General features: G+C 44.2%; 1 protein-coding gene across 9 annotated transcripts in view; it reads left to right on the top strand.

Moving 5' to 3' along the window:
* The window catches only part of SLC37A3 (solute carrier family 37 member 3), a 74024-nt gene that overhangs the window by 12791 nt on the left and 41784 nt on the right, over nucleotides 1-19449 (top strand). For all 9 annotated transcript variants that reach the window (XR_009696766.1, XR_009696765.1, XR_009696767.1 and 6 more), the window contains exons 4-9: nucleotides 5609-5701; nucleotides 8900-8983; nucleotides 10860-11005; nucleotides 15416-15512; nucleotides 18155-18239; nucleotides 18982-19160. Coding sequence is in view for 6 of the 9 variants with exons in the window: in XM_061165921.1 (XP_061021904.1) it covers nucleotides 5609-5701; nucleotides 8900-8983; nucleotides 10860-11005; nucleotides 15416-15512; nucleotides 18155-18239; nucleotides 18982-19160 (684 nt within the window). In the remaining 3 variants the exon portion in view is untranslated. The remainder of the gene's footprint in view (nucleotides 1-5608; nucleotides 5702-8899; nucleotides 8984-10859; nucleotides 11006-15415; nucleotides 15513-18154; nucleotides 18240-18981; nucleotides 19161-19449) is intronic.

The raw sequence follows: 19449 nt of genomic DNA, 5'->3' as shown, positions 1-19449 counted from the left end.
CTGCTTCATTTTTGTACTCCACGGCCAAAGTTACCTGTTACTACGGATGTCTCTTGATTTCCTACTTTTGCATTCTAATCTCCTGTGATGAAAAGGACATCTTTTTTTTATTGTTAATTCTAGAAGGTGTTGTAGGTCTTCATAGAACCCGTTAACTCTAGCTTCTTCGGCATCCGTGGTTGGGACATAGACTTGGATTACTATGATATGGAATGGTTTGCCTTGGAAAATGAACTGAGATCATTGTCATTTTTGAGGTTGCACCCAAGTATTGCGTTTTGAACTCTTCTATTGACTATGACTTTTGAAAGGCAAGCTTTTAAGACTAGATGGCTAGATTTCTTGACTGGGGCTTGACCAGTGCTGCATGCATAGTGAGTACCTTTGATCATTCACTGACGTGTCATTAACCCTAGAGATGAAGTGGCCAAGAGAGGTCATGTGCTCTAACCTCTCAGCCAGCATCAAATCCTTTCTTAACCATCATTGAATGGTGACCACCCAACTTCTGCGTTAGTACTTCAGGGTGAAGAAACTCCTTGTTTTCTCAGGTGGACAATTACATTGTTATTTAACTCTCATTGTTCAGAAGTTCTTTCTTATGCTAAGGGAAGAGTGTTCTCTTTAATTTTGATCTTAGGTTTTTTTCCTGAGCCTTGTGTACTGAGTTGATTCTTGCTGCCTCTCAAATATTTGCAGAAAATCCGTCTCCCTAAATTTCTCCTGTTTAGGCAGAACATCTGTGCTGCTTCTTCAGGTATAATTTTGTGACGCCAAGCTGTAAATGTGCTATTTCAGATATAGGCTGATCAGTATATAGAATAACAGAATTGATTTAGGCACTACAGTTTTGGTTATACTGCCTTTGTTTTTAAGATAATTGATAGGTGGTCCCCAAGACCACCCTCAGATTTAGTGATTCACTAGAGGGATTCACAGGACTCAGCAAATGACTCAAAACTTGGTTTGTTACAGTGGAAGGATACAGAGCAAAGTCAGCAAAGGGAAAACACATAGGGTCAGGTCTAGAGGAAAGTAGGCAAAGCCTTCCAGGAGTCCCTCGTGTGTGTGTGTGTGTGTGTGTGTGTGTGGTGCTCACTTAGCCGCTCAGTCGTGTCTGTCTGCATCATAGATGTGCTTAATTCTTCCAGCAACAAGTCCTGACACCCTGGTGAGGTATTGTATACCAGGGAGTCCCGTTGGAGACTTGGTGGCAGGATTTTTATTGGGGCTGGTCATAACAGCATCCTCTGCCTGGCATGTATGAAAATTCCACATTCCCAAGAGGAAAGCAAGTGTTCAGCACAAACCATATTATTGGGACAGGCAGTGGAGGCACAGGGAGCCACTCTTGGCAGGGAATGATGGGAACCGTCCCAAGGTTCCAGGGGCCAACCTTGCCAGATAGATCTGTTTAAAGATACGCATCAGGTCTGCTATGTAACTCTTTCCTGCTAGTAACCAAGTTATGTTGTTAGTGCATGTTGAACTTCCATTAACTTTCCTGCTAAGATATTTATTTACTTACTTATTCTAATTGCTGCTTAATAAATAGGTTTCATGGGAAACGACCCTGATGCTGGGAAAGATTTCAGGCAGGAGGAGAAGAGGGTGGCAGAGGATGAGATGGTTGGATGGCATCACCAACTCAATGGACCTGAGTTTGAGGAAACTCTGGGTGATAGTGAAGGACAGGGAACCCTGATGTACTGCAGTCCTCCGAGTTGCAAAGTGTTAGATATGACTTAGCGACTGAACAGCAACAAATTTTGATTTGTTCAAAACTGTGGCTTCAGGAGTTCAGATGGATTGGTTATGTAGAAGTCAGGTTCCGACTTAACTGGGGATCTTTGTATTTCCTTACCTGCCCTGGTGGAGAGCAGTGCCAGCTTTCCATTCCCTTTTAGACTTAAACATCCAGGTTTTTTCTTTCCTGAAGGCTGCTGCTGGGAGCAGAGTGGCTAGGGCAGTATTTACTTTCACTCCTCCTGTGTTTCTGTGTCTGTAACTTGTCTTGACTCTAGCTTCCCTCTGAGCCTTCCTTTCTTGTCCAAAGTGGAAAGATTCTTAGAACCAGAAGTATGTGTAAAATCCAAAAAATGTTTTTTTATATATATTATTCAATGTTTCTTAAGTACCCTAAATAGTGTCTTCATAAAGTACTTCTTATAGCTCTCATGTTTATGTATAGCTATCTTAGGTGCTTTACAAAAGACATAAGCAGACATAGTCTCTGTACCTTGAGACTTCATAATGGATCCCACTGATGTGGACAAACGTTGGAAATAGTAAGAGAACATAATATAAAATCTAAGTTAATAGATAATGGAGAGGAAATGGTTGAATCTAATATTTGAGGACAACTTGACTGAAACTTAAAAACAATTTTTTTTTATACAAGAATTTTTTTTCTATTAAATTAGAAAGTCTTATCATTCCAGACAGCACAGTCCTTCCAGAGTGCAGAGTCTAAACTTCTCTCCAGTCTAAAGCAGGATTCAAGGTGCCCTCAGCATTCCAGCTCAACCTTGACCACAGCTGCTCTTAACACCGGTTCTCACGGCACCCGATACCAGAGCCCTGAACCCAAGTCAGCTTCAGCTCATCCTCTGTGCACCGCTTCAGGAAGCTCTTTCATGTCAGAAGTTCCCCCACCCCCATGCAGAGCTGTCACTCTGTGATAAACATTCTCGCTTAGGAAACCCACACCGCGACCTTTGGTGCTTCCAGGAAGTGTCCCAACATGTAGCAATCATTGTAGCTTAATACAGGCCCTCCTCCCACAAGAAGAGCCTCCATTCCTGTGGCCTCTACAGGCTGGTCCTTTCACCTGGTAGCTGTATGTAGGTGCCGCCTGGCATGAGAGACTGTGGCAACTTAAAGTTACTTTGCCGGTTGACTTTCAGGCTCATTTCCTTCTCTTTTGAGGAAATATCTGCCAGTAAACAAATCTGAATAACTAGAGTTCATCTGTCAGCCCCTCTTACAAGCAAAAATGACCTTTCAACTTGTGACCCACAGTTTTCCTCAAGACAGTCATCTTCTCTCCTGTTAGTATAATTGTCTTGATCGGAGCTGCATTATTGATGTAAATTTTCTTCACCAGCCTTTTTTCTTTCATCCTATTTTCTGAATCTTTTTGTTCATCCTGCTTTTTTTCTTTTAGTTTTGGGATTTGTTTGCACTTGTGAAGGAGGCAGTCAGTAGTATCTTCAGCTGAACTCTGGCAGTAAAACAGAAAAAAGCTGTTTAAAATCTGTCCGTTTTCGTGACAGCCACACCTGCAGGGAGTTTTCGGTGGCTTCTCATGAGAGTGAAGAAAAAAATGCTTGAAACTGCTTGAATGTGAGCAGCTGCTTGAATGTGAGCTCTGGCTCACGTTGGCTTGTGCCCCACAGGGCTTCATCCTGGGTCCTGTTGAGCCTGGACGGGATCAGGGGTCAGAGCTTGTGGCTCGAGGGAAAGGTGATGAGGTAACTCTCATTGGAAGTGTTTAGGGCCCCAGGTTGTCACCCTGACGTTCTGATGGGTTTCAGTTGTGAGTGTCTTTCTTTTGCTCCTGAAAGCAGAGTGTGAGTGTTAAGGTGTCAGTAACAAGACAGATGGCACAGGCCACCCAGAAATGAGTCACTGGACTGCAGTCACAGTTTATAGATTCTCTTGACAATTTGGGGATTTTGCATTCTGTGAAGCGATGATGTATTTTCAAAGTTACTGCTTGTGGTTTTTCTCTTTAATATTCTTTTTTTAAAAAAAATCATTTTATTTAGTGAGTTATTGTATTTTTGGCTGTGCTAGGTCTTTCTTTAGTGGTGGAGAGCAGAGGCTACTCTCTAGTTGCGGGGCAGAGTCTTCTCACTGCAGCGGAGCACGTCCGGGCTCTAGGCTCACAGGCCTCAGTGGTTGCGGCACGTGGGCTCGGCAGTTGTGGCTTGCAGGATGTAGAGCACAGGCTCAGTAGCTGTGGCACGCAGCGTGTGGGATCTTCCTGCATCACGGATCGAACCCCTGTCTCCTACACTGGCCAACAGATTCCCCACTGAGCCACTGGAGAAGGTCCTCTTTTTAATATTCTGAAGTCAAAAAATTTTCTGTTTGACAAGATTTTTTTTTTTCTTAATGTGGGGCACTTTTAAAGTCTTTATTGAATTTGTTACAATATTGCTTCTGGTTTATGTTTTGGCTTTTTAGCGCACTTGCGGGGTCTTAGCTCCCTGACCAGGGATCGAATCCTCACCCTCTGCATTGGAAGGTGACGTCTTAACTCTAGACTACCAGGGAGATCCCCAAATTTTCTTTCCTATAATAACCTATCTGAGAAATCATTTAGTACAACTCCTTGATCTGGAGATCCCAAAGAGCTATGAGTTTGTATTTATAAAGACTTACTGTTTCAGAAATTAAAACTGAGAAATTTTAAAAAATTAAAAAAATATATTGGTTTTATTTTTTTTTAATTTTTTTTCTTGCCCCTCCCCCCCACCAAAATACATTGGTTTTAAATTACTAAAAAAATGAACTAAGTAACCCATAACATGTTAACATAAATAGCATTTTATGAAAAATGACTTTTTCAAAACCACAAAAAGAATCACTTGCTAAGGAGAGTGACCTTGACTTAACATTTTTGCAAATCTCTTCATGTCTAACTTAATAGAAGACAATAGATTTTCGTGTCTGCTTCCGAATTCAGTCTCTTGTAGCAGGATCCTTTGAAGGGTATGAAGAGAGTTTGGCTTTCAGAGATACATGGTGGAAAGGGGAGAAGTATTTTAATAGCCTTTTTAGTTAATTGTGGATATTTGTCTTTGATACTATACCAGAATTTGACAAGAGGCAATTTCTTAAAGGTTAGTGACAATGTGGAATCTGAAACTATATTAATTAACTTTTTTATCCTCTTACATTAAGATCCATTTGTCTGTCTTGTCCTTTGAATGGGTCTTGGAAGTGACAGGCTCATTTCATTCTTTTCGGAGGAAATATCTGCCAGAAACCCAAATCTGAATAACTAGCCTTTGTCTGTCAGTCATTCTTTCAAGGAAAAATGACATTCCAGCCTGCAACTCACAGTTTTCTCAAAACAGCTGTCTTTCTTTGGTGTGCTCAATACTAGATGCGTAGTATTTTCTACTTCATGGAACAGAATATTTAAAAAAAAGGGGGTGGCGTGGGGCCTCTGGCCAGATTTAATAAGATTAATGATTTTTAATGCTTGACAAATATTTATTGAACGTCTAGTGTGTGCCAAGGACTTTCTTCAGTGAAATAGCCCCTTTTTGGGAACTGTGAGGCAGTAAAAGATACAGTGCTGAATAGTATAGTTCGGTGTAACTGCCTCCGTCCATGCTCAGGCACAGGAGTTTTACCCACCACTGCTTTTGCACCATCAGGGGAACAGTTAAAAGGGAAGAAGCAGATAGCATTTTAGTGTTATTATGCAAATCGCTGTGGCCTCATGGACCTGTTTGCATATGGGTTTCCTCAGGTACAGAGTGCTGATTTGCTCTTTTCAACCTCCCCAGGTTTCTGCGAGGGTGGGCGGAGGTGGTTCCAGAAGGTGCTTTGACCCAGTGAGACTTAACAGGTTCTTGTTGTGTGACCACAGATTTGGAGCAGCAACCATTTGTTTCCCAGTGCAGAGGAAGCCACTCTTTTCCTCGGAACGCTGGACACCATTTTCCTCTTCTCCTATGCCGTGGTAAGTTTTAGAACACTAGGCTTTTCTGTTGAGGAAAGATGTAAATGACTCCACATCTTGCCAAGTTGGTGAGGGATTTTGAATGTGCTGACTGAGAAGAGTTCAGTTTCCCTGGAGTGTATATTCTGTGTCCTTCCCATCCATCCATCTATCCACCCGTCCATCCATCTATCCCTCCGTCCATCCATGTGACAGATATTTCTCCAGCACCTAGTGTATGCCTTGTAGTTTTCTCATTGAGGGGAGTTCATCAGTGAGCAGCACAGGAAAACTCCCGACCTTTAAAAAGCTTCTGTTCTTGACTGGGAACTTGACAAACTTGACAAACAGTAATACAGTCCCATAAGGAAGCACATTCCTGAGTGTGTTCAAAGGTGGTAAGTGCTGTGGAGTGGAGCCAGGCAGGCAGTGAGTTTGTCCTGTAGGTAGGATGGCCAGGAAGGACCTTGAGAAGAGCAGAGACATGAGTGTAGGTAGAGATTTCGGAGCCCTTTGCACATAGATGATTTTTTTTCAAGACTGGATGAAAATCATCAAGAGAGTTGGTAAGGAGAGGGAAGAGAGGTCAGGGAGAGTTGATGAGGTGGGAGGACTGAGCTGGGCCCTGGGAAAGATGTTCCTGCATCTGCAGCTGGGGAAGACGAGGGGTGGGGCGGGGAGGCTGGGAGGGAGCAGAGGAACCACAAGAGGGTGGCTGGGGCCAGCTCTGACTGAGGTAGTATCCTGGAATCGGGCAGCTGGAGTCCCTGACCGGTCATCGGGGACATCTGTGGTGGCTGCAGAGGTGGCTCAATGGTAAAGAACCCGCCTACCAAGCAGGAGATGAGGGTTCGATCCTTGGGTGGGGAAGATCCCCTGGAGAAGGAAATGGCAACCCACTCCAGTATTCTTGCCTGGAGAATCCCATGGACAGGGGAGCCTGGCGGGCTACAGTCCATGGGGTCACCAAGAATCAGACACGGCTGAGCGACTAAACAGCAGCAGCCGTGCAGGCGATGTGAAGTACTGGGTGAAAGTCCCAACGTCATCTCCATGTGTTTATTTGGGTAATTGTTAGAATGTCCTTTCTGTGAAGCGGAAACTTACAGACACAGTTGGAGCAGATGTTGGATCATTTGGCCCAGCTCCTCAGCCCAGCCTTTTCGGTACAGAGTCCCATCCAGTGGCGCTTCTCCTTCAGCCTCTGAGGAAGTATTAGAGGAAGGCTTGTGGTGTCATGGTGGCTCAGGGCTACCAAGTAGCCATGGTAAACTCAGTATCAAAATGGAATTTAACTTTTTTTTTTATCGTTTCCTTATCTATAGAGTTATGATAATATAGTTGTCTATAGGATTAAATAGGTTTAGGAGATAAAAGGTAAGTGCCATGAAAAATCAATGATCTGGACTTCCCTGGCTGTCCAGAATTTAAGACTCTGCTTCCAGTACAGGTGATGGGGATTTGATCCCTGGTCAGGGAGCTGAGATCCCATGTACTATATGGTGCGGCAAAATTAAAAAAAAAATCAGTGATTGTAGCTCTTTATATTGAGCTGCATTTCCTTCTGTAACTTCCAGGTATTGTCTGGGCATTTGGAGCAGTACAGAATAAATTAGGTTCCTAACGTGAAACACAATTGAGAGATTTTCTTCTCTGCCTTTACTATATATAAGGTGGTTGTTGTTTAGCTGCTCAGTCGTGTCTGACTCCTTTGTGACCCCGTGGACTGTACCCCACAGGCCTCTCTGTCCATGGAATTTTCCAGGCAAGAATACTGGTATGGGTTGCCATTTCCTCCTCCAGGGGATCTTCTTGACTCAGGGATTGAACCCTTATCTCCTGCAGCGGCAGGTAGATTCTTCACTGTTGAGCCCCCAGGAAAGCCCTGTGTATAGCATGAGACCATGTGAATTGGAGCTTTAGAACGTAGAATCTTCTCTAACGCTTGTGGGTGCCTCTTTTGACTTAGTGAAAAGTTGACAGTATTGAGGGAGAAATATTTATTACGATGTTTATCATCTAAATTTTCTCGTGTGTGTGTGTGTGTGTTAGTGAAAGTCGCTCAGTCATGTCTGACTCTTTGCGACCCCATGACCTACACAGTCCATGGAATTCTCCGGGCCAGAATCCAGAATACTGGAGTGGGTAGTCTTTCCCTTCTCCAGGGGAAACTTCCTAACCCAGGGATCGAATCCAGGTCTCCCGCAATCCAGGTCTCCCGCATTGCAGGCAGATTCTTTACCAGCTGAGCCACAATATATATATTATATGTATAATACAGTCAATTTATTAGAAACAGCTGTATCTGAATTTAGGTATTTAGTTAAGACATTTATTCATTTCACATGTTTGTGGAAGAAACCTGAAGTGTGTTGCCCTTAGCTTTTTGGTCTGCCTTCCTGCTATGTGTGTGTTTTAGTTGCTTAGTTGTGTCTGACTCTTTGCGACCCCATGGACTATAGCCTGCTAGGTTTCTCTGTCTGTGGAATTCTCCAGGCAAGAATACTGGAGTGGGTTGCTATTCCCTTCTCCAGGGGATCTTCCCAACCCAGGGATCGAACCCAGGTCTCCTGCATTGGCAGGTGGATTATTTATCGTCTGAGCCACCAGGGAAGCCTGAAAAGTCCTGCCGTGAGCTCAGCCTTTTAATTCCTACCACTCAGTGGGAGGAAAGCAGAGGCAGAACACTTGTACTTATCTTCAGCTAATTACCATCTCTGCCTCCCTGGTCTCCTTGCCTTGTGGTGTGATGAAACCCAAGGGTTAGATTAAACAGGCAGGGCACGTGCCCCCGAAGCTTCTGTTCCGTAGGACATGTTGTAACATCTTCATTCAGAATGCAAATGGCTAAGACAAATCCCTTTGGGAAAGCAGTTACTGATGTTGGAGTTTATCTGCTCTAGAAGATGAAGTATATTTGTGTGCTTGTTTTATTATAATTATTCTTTTTTTCCCCTAGGTGTCTCAGGCAGTTAGGGGGATCATATAGAAGGGAAATTTGCACTGAATTGCCCTGTCTTGGTGCATGAAATGTTTACAGTGTGCAGAAGTAGTTGTTGTTTCTTGAAACACTGGTGAGACTGATACAGAGGTCAGGCTAAGCACGAGAGTGAGGTGTAATTTTGGGGCTTTGTTTGCCTCATTTGCTTTGGAATGTATCTTACTTTTTGCAGGCTGTGTTGTTACCCAGAGCTGTAAAATGAAATGCTTTCCTCTTAGGGCCTTTTCGTCAGCGGTATCGTCGGGGATCGGCTGAATTTGCGATGGGTTCTGTCTTTTGGCATGTGCTCTTCTGCTTTAGTGGTAAGTTGAAAAGCATTGTTGTTTTCATTCCAGTTACTGTTATCTTGGCCAGGAATTTTAGAATCCAAGAAAGCCCCCTACTTCTATCTATAGAATAGAACAGTAAGATGAATCTTTGGTTTTCTGATCCCTTGGGTGCCTTTTTGGTTAAGGGACATCTTGAGAGTGTGATTTCGATCACACCCCTTCTTTGATTCTCAGTCACCAACAAAAGTCACCGCGTAAGTCGAGTGGCCTCCAGCGCGCTCTCGAGAACCCAGTCCCAGCTCTCTTCTGCAGTCGCGTCTGCCCCGCGTGTCACCCCTCTGCTTTCCCGAACCACCCTGCCTTCCGCGGCCTCACGTATCCTGCTCCTTTCTACCTCACTGCTGCTGTTCCTGCTCTTCCTGCCTTCAGTGTCCTCTGCTCAGCTCTTCATAGTCTAACTCAGCGTCTCCTTCAAGTCACCGGTCAGATGCCTGACTTTATCCACCCCGCTCCTGGAAGTTGTCGCTCCCTGTCCTGGTCCCTGGCCCCTGACTTTCCTCGAAGGCACTTCCTTTGTCTGCTGCTCAGCCTGCTTGTTTCCGGTCAGCCTTGTCGTCCCTAGGAGTCTGCAGCAGGGTGGTGGAGACGATGGACTCCGCAGGGCTGCACTGCCAGGCTTTCAGTCCTTCCCCTGCAGCTTCCAGCTGTGGTCTCGCTGTGCTTCAGGATCCGCTTTTCAATACCTGCACCCAAGGTTGCAGTGAGGGTCCTGTGAGTTAGTGTGGGGGTGGGGGGCATTTGGACCAGTTCCTGGCATATTCCGTGCTCCAGAGGGCAGGATCCATATTTGAATCATCTGTATTTGTTCACAAGCATTTGTTGATTGAATAAAAGCATGGGGCTTAGTTAGACCCTATTAATTGTTTTTCAATGTCTGCCTTTGTTGGATGGGGGAAAAAATTATTTTCCTTTATATTTCAGAGGTTGAAGCACTTTATTCACAAGCTGCTCACTCCCACATACACACACACTGTTTTAAAACCTGTATATGTATTGCGTTGGCCAAAAAGTTCATTTGGGTTTAGGGACAAACCTGAACGAACTTTTTGGCCAACCCAGTGTCTTCTTTCCTTTTTTTTTTTTTTACACACTTTTAGAAAAACTGAAGTATGTCCGTAAACTCACCCGTTTCAGTGTACAGTTTTGAATTTTGACAAGTGACTATAGTTGTGTAACTGCCATCCTGCCTTCTGTCCCCAGCCTCTGGCAACCGCTGCCCGTTTGTCTGTCCTTACAGTTTTGCTCATTGCAGAATGTCATGTAACTGGAATCATACAGTATTAGACATACACCATTTTTGAACCCACGCCAAACATTCCCAAAGGAGACTGACTGCAAATAAAACGCCCACCCCAAGCAGAATGCCTGGAAAAAAGCAGTCACTTGATACATGCCACCAAATGACTGAGTCAGTCACAAGCTATGCTGATACACTGGGTAGCCACGGTTAATAAAAATAGCTGGTGCTTTCTGGCCCCCACAGTGTGCCTGGAATTTACACATGTTCTTGTGGGAATCAACACATGTGAACTCCAGTAGTCTTTTTTACCGTCCTCCATAAACCAGAGGAAAGGGAAGTAGATGTAAGGTCACACAATGGGGACTCAATCTTTTAGAGTTGAAGATGCAAGCTGGAAGGATGGTCCTCGCTGCGTTTTACGCTGTTTGCCCTCTCTGGTCGGGGTGGTTTGATGCTTGTCTTGCTCAGGGCTGCTCTGAGCAAGGGCATCTGAAGAGTCTGCTGTGAGTCTCTCAGGCTGCAGACATTGAATGTGTCTGTCACAGAGGGTCTTGAGTTGGTGGGTCCATGTGGATGTGATACGCGTCTCATTCTCTCTTCTTCCCTAAGGTGTTCGTCTTTGGCACTCTCACGGAATGGCTGCATTTCTACAACAAGGGACTGTACTGCAGCCTGTGGATCGTGAACGGCCTGCTGCAGTCCACCGGCTGGCCCTGCGTGGTTGCTGTTATGGGCAACTGGTTTGGGAAAGCTGGGTATGCCACTTCCTTCCTCTTTCATTTCCCTGTTTGATAGTAGTTTTAATATCTGATTGTTCAGATTTGTCGGAGTCAATTCTCTCTATCCCCTTTTTTTTTTAATTTTAAAATTCTATTCCTGGAGTATAATTGCTTTACAGTGTTACAGTGAAGTGGATCAGCTATATGTGTACGCATATCCTCTCCCTCTTGAACCTCCCTCCCGCCCACCGCCCACCCTGCCACTCCAGGTCATCACAGAGCACCGAGCCGAGCTCCATGTCATACAGCAGCTTCCCACTAGCTGTCCGCTTTATACGTGGTAGTATATATGCGTCTGTGCCGTCCTCCCAGTTCGTCCCACCCTCCTCCCCTTACCCCTCTGTGTCCAGCTGTCCATCACTTGATCTTTTCAACACCACCCATGTCTTCCCTCTATTTGAGGAAGTTTAGAATAGCAGAGAGAGGAGGTTTCACGTCAGAGGACATTGGGAGATGGTGTGGACTCTACAGAGAAGGTCTCGCCCGTGAGACACGTTCACAGCACTGTTCTGACCACAGTCAGACTTTGAGTGTGGCTGAGGCAGTACATCTCAAATTATTATTTTTTTAATCTTCCCTTTAGAGAACATAAATAACACATCATAATAATAGACATCTTGCATGCCATCTCATCATGTATCTTCCTGTGGGTTTTTGCCTTCCCTGTTTTAAGACTCAGTGATCTAGTTTGACCTTCTAAAATGAAAGATAAGGAAACTGAGCTGAGAAGTTGTCCTTGGGACTTGCCTAGAGTCACAGAGCAAAGGCTTTAAGAAGATGCAGATGAAGAATGCCAGACTTCGGGCCCTAGTTAAATTGGCCATTCCCCCCCATACCTTCTGTTATTTATCAGTTGTATGTGAGTTGGTGTGTGTGACAGGGAGCCATGGTATATGGAGGGGCTCCTGCCAGCAGATCTTCGGGGCCACTCAGGAAGACCCATACTAACCTACAGATGGAAAATCACAGAGATACCCAGAGACTTGGCTTTGATTCTTATTACCATTCGTGACACTCTGCCTTTGTGGTTTATCATCATTTATGACTCTCTGCCTTCAGGGACTGTTAATTTGGATTTCTAGTTTTTGTCCTGGATAAATATTCATGTGTTGTGAAACACACATTTATTTTATTGATAGCTCTGTCTTTTTTGTCTACTCTCTTACACAGGGGCCAGTGTACCCAGCAGATACTCCCCACCCGTCATGGTGATCAGTGCATACTTTAGGCAGCTCCTCTCGGTTTTCTAGTTTCCCCAGTTTCCTAATGGGAGTAATGGTGCTTGCTTGATAATGACCTGTATTTGTTGTGAAATAATGTTTATGTTCAGTGTGCTAGTGATTTCTTTTTTTTTGTTTGTTTAAATACTGTTATTTATTTTTGTGTACGTTGGGTCCTTGTTGCTGTCCGTGGGCTTTCTCTAGTTGGAGTGCATGATCTGCTCATTGTGGCTTCTGTGGTTGCAGAGCATGGGCTGTCGGTGCACGGGCTTCAGTAGTTGCGGCTCTCCGGCTCTGGAGTGCGGGCTCAGCAGTTGTGGCGTGTGGGCTTACTTGCTTCTTGGCATGTGGAATCTTCCTGGACCAGGGGTTGAACCCGTGTGCCCTGCACTGGCGGGTGGATTCTTACCCACCGTACCACTAGGGAAGCCCTGCGCTAGTGATTTCTGTTTCTTTCCAGCTCTACTGTCGCTGGTTTAGTAGAATTGATTTTCAGAGGTACTCATTCCCCAGTGATACTTTAAAAAATTTATTTACTAGCTACACCAGGTCTTAGTTGCAGCACGTGGATCTTGGTCACATCCTGTGGAATCTTTCCTTTCAGTGCAGGAACTGCCTAGTTGTGGCGTGTGGGCTCCTGAGGGCGTGGCCTTCAGTAGTTGAGGTGCACGGGCTTAGTTGTTCTGTGGCATGTGGGATCTTAGTTCCCCAAACATGGATCAAACCCACATCATCTGTATTACAAGGCAGATTCTTAACCCCTGGACCACCAGGGAAGTCCCTCCCCTCTTATACTTTAGTTTCCTTTTGGAGTAGGTGATGCTGTTTGTGTGCTGTTTATTTTTATTAAAATTTTTAAGGTAATGTCTTTCCATTCATGATTTTTGAAAATTATACCAAGGCTACTTGATAATTGTCATGAAACCAGCTATACAAATGAACAAAGAGAAATAAAGGCAAAACCACCTGAAATCCTATTATTTCAAGATAATCACTTTGACATGTATCATAAAAGCTTGTCTGAGCTTTTCCAAATTTGGATGACACTGGGTGTTTGGTAGCAGTGACTGGACAGTCTTAACTCTTCATTATTTCTCTGTTTCAGTCACAAAGACAAACAGCTCATTCAAGAAAGCCATTGCAGTTTACTTTTGAAAGTAAGACAGTCTGTTTTTAAGCAAATAACAACTAGTAAGTGAAATCGATGATGCTGCACTTGACACAGAGTGACTTCCTGTGAAATGTAGCAGTAAACCACAAAGTACCAGTAAAACTGTGACAACTTAGAGTCACAATTGTTTTCAACCAGTTTCTTCCCAAATCATGTCTTTGGTCAGCATGTTCTTCAGACCCTGACCTTTGCTCTTCCCTCTGGGATCCTCTTGGTAGGTTTTGTGTTTTAAAGGCTTGGGGCATTATCGTACTGGTAAAAATATAGAGATTGTCTAGTTCAAATCATTTGATTTCCAAGTGAAAAAAGTTAAATGATCTACTGAAGACATTGCCCTGAAAAGCTGTTCCCTTGCGTGAGTCACATCTCCCCTCCCGTTGTCAGGGGTCATTGTTTTTTTTCATGTCTCGCCATATAGCATGCAGGATCTCAGTTCCCTAGTCAGGGGTCGAACCCGTATCCTCTATATTGTGAGCTTGGAGTCTTAAACGCTGGACTGCCAGGGAAGTCCTGGGATCATAGTATTTTAGAACACATTGAGGCTGGTAGTACTAGTAGATACACCTTTGTAGGCCCCAAATGTCAATTCTGCCACTGCACCCAGGCCTTTGAGGAGCTCAGCGCTTTTCCAGATGAGAGCATCGAGCCCAGGCCGTGAGCTGGTGGCGATCACTCTGCACAGCTGGAAGTGGCTTCTGAACACGCTTTTTCACTGCACAGTGTTGTCTCCCTCTCCGTTTTTGTTTTTGATTTTTTTGGGGGCTGTACCTTGCAGCATGGGGGATCTTAGTTCCCCAACCAGAGATCAAACTGGTACCCCCTGCATTGGGAGCTTACAGTTTTAACTGCCGGACCACCCGGAAAGTCCCTGCAGTATGTTTTCTTGTCTCTCTTCTTCCATTCGGCACAGTAATGTTGAGATTCATCCATGTCTGCATCAATAGTTCATTCCTTTTTATGGCTAAGGAGTCATCCATTGTATCACAGTTTATCTGTTCAGCTGTTGGTGAACATCTAGGTTTTTAGGTTTTGGCTTTTACTATTGAAGCCACTGTGCTTACTTGTTCATAGATCCTTGTATGGACACATGCTTGTGTTCCCTTGGATAAATACCTTGGAGTAGAATGGCTGGATCTTATGGTAGGAGCGTGTTTATCTTTTTAAGAAACTGGCAGTTTGTTCTAAAGTGGTTGAACTGCTTTACATCCCTACCAGCAGTGTGCGGGTTCTAGGTGCTGGGCACCCTTGCCAACACTTGGTATGCTCAGTGTGGTTTGACTTTGCTCTTCTGTTAGGTGTGTAGTGATACCGTGTTGTGATTTTAATTTGCATCTCCCTGCGTTTGATGATGCTGAGCATCTTTTCATGTGCTTGGTGGTAGTTTAGTTGCTAAGTGGTGTCTGACTCTTGTGACTCCATGGACTGCAGCCCACCAGGCTCCTCTATCTGTGGAATTTTCCAGGCAAGAATACTGGAGTGGGTTACCATTTCCTTCTCCATTCATGTGCTTATTTGCATCTTATTTTAAGAGTGTGTGTGTGTGTTTAAAGCATTTATTAAAATCTTTGCCCCCTTTTCAGAAACTTTGTATTTGAGATGATTATAGATGTAACACTCCTTAGAATTTTATTGCATTGTTCATTTTTCACAGTATTGAGTTCTGAGATTTCTTTATATCCCAGCAGCAAGTCTTTTGTCAGATAAGTGGTATCCAGATAGTTTCTCCCAATCCATGGGGCTTGTATTTTTAAATTCTCTTAATAGTGTCTTTCAGTGAGCTCCAAATTGAACTTTAGTATAATAAAGTCTTAGAAGAAGAGCTACCCAGTTAAGTGTTTTGCCATTTGGGTGTACTTTAAAAAAAAAAAACACGCTGGAATGGAACATTGATTCTGTGTAATGTGAACCTGCACTGTTTGGCCATTTTGTACTTGAGCTGCACACGGAACCCATTCTGATTGTGTTGTCTTCCATTCTGCTCTGTTCCCTTCCTAGGCGAGGGGTTGTTTTTGGTCTCTGGAGTGCCTGTGCCTCAGTGGGCAATATTTTGGGCGCATGTCTCGCTTCTTCTGTTCTGCAGTATGGTTATGAGGTAGGTGTTTTTTTTTCCTAGCTTTTTCTTCAGTATATAAATATATGTTTTATTTTTAGGAAGTAATCCTGTGACCATTTAAAATGACCTAGTGCTGTGTCTGGGAGGAGCAAGGTTTGTATTAAGAGTGGACAAGCTTATGGTAAATTAAAACACATTGAAAAAAATTAGTCATGGAAAAACACCTAAGTCTAAAGACATAATCATTTGGGGAAAAGTACTTGCCACTCATGTTACAGATAAAGAGCTAATCTCCTTAATATATAAAGAGTGCCCACAAATTGATAAAGAAAAAGACTAACAACACATGGAAAGAAAGATAAAGGATTTGAATGTGTAGTTCATGGAAAGGAAAGAGAAATGGCTTGTAAACACATGACAGGATATTCCACTTCACTCAGAACTTGTTTATTCATTCAGTAATATTCTTAAGTTCCTCTTAAGTGCCCCAAGGCAGTAGAGGATAGAGCCTTGACCCAAAGAGCCAAAACTCTTTGCCCTTACAGGAGTTTAGGTATTAAGTGGTAAAGAAATGCAAATTAAAACTACACTGTAAAAAAAAAAAAAGAGAGAAAAAACCTACACCGTATCCTTATTAGATTGGTAAAATTCCAGAAGTTTGATACCATGTTTATTAGGAGGTGACAGAGCAGGCATTGCCGTGTGGGAGAGTAAAAAACTTTTCTTGGGCTCAACATAGGCATGTCTGTCAAAAGCCCAGTTACTTAACAGGGCTTCCTTGGTGGCTCAGATGGTAAAGAATCTGCCCGCAATGCGGGAGACCTGGGTTTGATCCCTGGGTCGGGACGATCCCCTGGAGAAGAGAATAGCAACCCACTTCCATATTCTTGCCTGGAGAATCCCATGAACAGAGGAGCCTGGTGGGCTATAGTCCATGGGGTTGTGAAGAGTCAGACATGACTGATCGACTGACACATCAGAATTATAATGGCTCTGACTTAGCAGTTCGACCTCTGTGAATTAATCTGACTGATGAGTATACTTCATCATATACAGAGAGTACATCTGCAAGGTTATTTACTTCAGCATTGTTTGTAATAGCAAAAGATTGGTAACAGGTGTCAACCAAATGGGAAATAGTTAAACCACGAAACACCTGTTCAGTGGAACCCGTGCAGCTGTGAAGTAGAATTAGGCAGTCCTGCGTGTCCAGATTGGGATAGAGCTCAGTGAAGTGAAATGGAGGAAGAGTTAAAGAGTATCTATTGTATTGGCTTGTATGTTTCCAAAACAAACTTTGGAAAGTACAAGCTAAATAACAGTGCTTATATGTTTGACAAATAAAAATCGAATGGCTCATGTCAACGGATTGCCTGTTCAAAAACCTAATAATTGGGACTTCCCTGGTAGTCCAGTGGTTAGGACTCCAAACTTTCACTGCTGAGGATGTGGGTTCAATCCTTGGTCCAGGAACTAACATCCCTCAAGCCATGCAGTGCAGAGAAAACAAAACAAAACCCCAAACCTAATAACTGAAAGTTGCTCTTTTAGAAAGTAGGTAACAGTTTTTAAACAGCTTGCCAAGTGTTTGGTCCTTGAGGAGTTTTGGTCTAGTTAGGGCCAGTGGGAAGTCCTTCCTGTGTTCATAGTCACCTTTTCCCAGGTTTCTTAGCTTCACACCTGGATTGTACTAATTGGCTCAAATGGGAATTTCAGGTCACCCTATGGGCTGCTCCCAGATTTGAATTCTGGAAACACTCATTGACACCTCAGGCTCCATTCTGTCTTAAATAAAATTCACTGATGCCGCCTGACTCTCAAGTGTCTCACCTGGACCGTCAGAAGGACACTGTTCTTCCCTGTGACCTCCAGCACAGCCCTCAGCTCCCCCCGTGCAGAAGGCTTCCCGTCTCCCACCCGCCCGGTGCGGGGGCTTCAGTTGTGCTGGGAAAGGTGGTCACTTGCCAGGATTTTCAGCTCTTCCCTTGAAGCACTGTCTCCCTCCTTCAAAACCTCCTTGGCTTTTTTCTTCCAAATTCAGTTCTTCTGTATGCTTCCTATGGGGACTCAGCCTTCTCATTTATCCAGCTCCATGCTGCCTATATTAATGTGTGGTGTCTCTTTTTAAAATTTATCTTGATTTAGTTTTTGGCTGTGTGAGGTCTTGGTTGCAGCACTCAGAGTCTTCGTAGTCACACCGGTCACTTGCTCCACGGCATGTGGGATGTTATTTACCCAACCAGGGATCGAACCCACATCCTCTGCATTGCAAGGCCGGTTCTTAACTGCTGGACCACCAGGGAAGTTCCTATTATTAATGTTGTGTGTAGTGTGGAACCCCCCTCGACTGGAAACTGTCTTTGAGGGCAGATACTGTCTGTTGCGTGAGGCTGAGTGGTGGCAAGAGCGCTATTTTTGGAGCTAATTCTGACTTCCCAGTTGTAATAGTACCACGCAGTGTCCAGGAGACCTTAATTATCCTCTCTGAGCTCCACAGAGTCCCTGGGAAAAACTTGTGAGAAAACAAGTAAAACACTTAGCTCAGTGCCTGGCACAGGCCAGGCGCCCGGTGCTCATTTCCTTCCCAGTCGCCCCGTCCTCCCACGTGTGCCTCTAACGACTGTGTGGTTAATGAGCATCCCAGATGTGTCAGGAGCCCCTTTCCCCTTCCCACCCCACAGTATGCCTTCCTGGTGACAGCGGCCGTGCAGTTTGCTGGTGGGATTGTCATCTTCTTTGGACTCCTGGTGTCACCGGAAGAAATAGGTGAGAGAAGCTACTTTTCTACTCAGATCGTCTTGCTAAGATGGGCAAAGAGAAACCCGAGGCTGGAACAGCCCGGATCTTTCTCTCTAGGAGAACTGTGAGCTCCTTTCAGTGAATTAAAAGAGCAGTCTTGCTGTTTTGTGTCCTGTCGACGCCACAGCCTCGCCTGGCACAGCTGCAAATGTTTGAGGGAGTGAGGCTCACCTTTTTATAGATTCAGGGAAACTCATCATTTGCAAATGAGGTTTTATAATGGAGACACTGGCTTGAAATTAGCATGGATGGATTTCGAATTTTGCTTTTTGAGACAGATCTTTTTTTCTTCAGAAGAATAATTCAGTGAAATACTTATCTGTGGTTAAATACAGATTGTACAGGCTGAACGTACAAGTGAAACCACAGAAGCAGATAGATGTATGATTCTTCTATCTTTTGAGTTTTACTGAAGGGACACGTCAGTTTAATAGTACGTAATTAACGAGTTTCTGTGTGTAAGAGAGATAGCGTGATGTAGTTGAAAAAACATTGCTTTGAAGCCAGATAAAGGAGAATTTGAGTCCTGGGTTTGTTGCTCATTAGCTGTGTGACCTTAATTGACCTTGGACTCCGAACCTTAGTAACTTTTTCTGTAAAATGCAAATAAAAATAGCGTGGACTGCATAAGTAATGGTACATGTAAAGCGCTTAGCACAGCGCCGGGCACCTGGAGGGCACCCTCTCACTGTGGCTGTCGCTGTTGTAGGTATCCCAGGTATCGAGACAGAAGAAAATTTTGAAGAAGACTCGCACAGGCCATTAATTAATGGTGCTGAAAACGAAGATGAAGCTGAGCCTAATTATTCAATCCAAGAAGGCAATACTGTGACCCAAGTGAAGGCAATAAGCTTCTTCCAGGCTTGTTGCCTTCCTGGAGTTATAGCGGTAAGGACTGTTCAGATCTCCCCACCGAAACTTGGGTGATACCATAGCCTGGATAGTAGCGCTGCCGGGGATAAGGCACCTTGAAGCTGTTAGCCTCTCTTTGAGACTTTATTTCAGGAATATATGTCCAGGGGAATCGCGAACAGTGGCCCTCAGCTTGTTTCTGTATTGACACCACTTGAACTTGCATCTGATACCCAGTGCGGGGGTTGGCACCGTTTCTGTGCAGAGCCAGATGTAAATGTTTTCAGCTCTGGGGCCCCGTACTGTCTCTGCCACAGCCACTCAG

This window comes from Dama dama, chromosome 18, assembly GCF_033118175.1.
Source record: "Dama dama isolate Ldn47 chromosome 18, ASM3311817v1, whole genome shotgun sequence".
In the NCBI taxonomy this organism is placed as follows: domain Eukaryota; kingdom Metazoa; phylum Chordata; class Mammalia; order Artiodactyla; family Cervidae; genus Dama; species Dama dama.
Note: the sequence above shows the minus strand (reverse complement) of the source record. Positions and strands in the feature narration are given on the sequence as shown.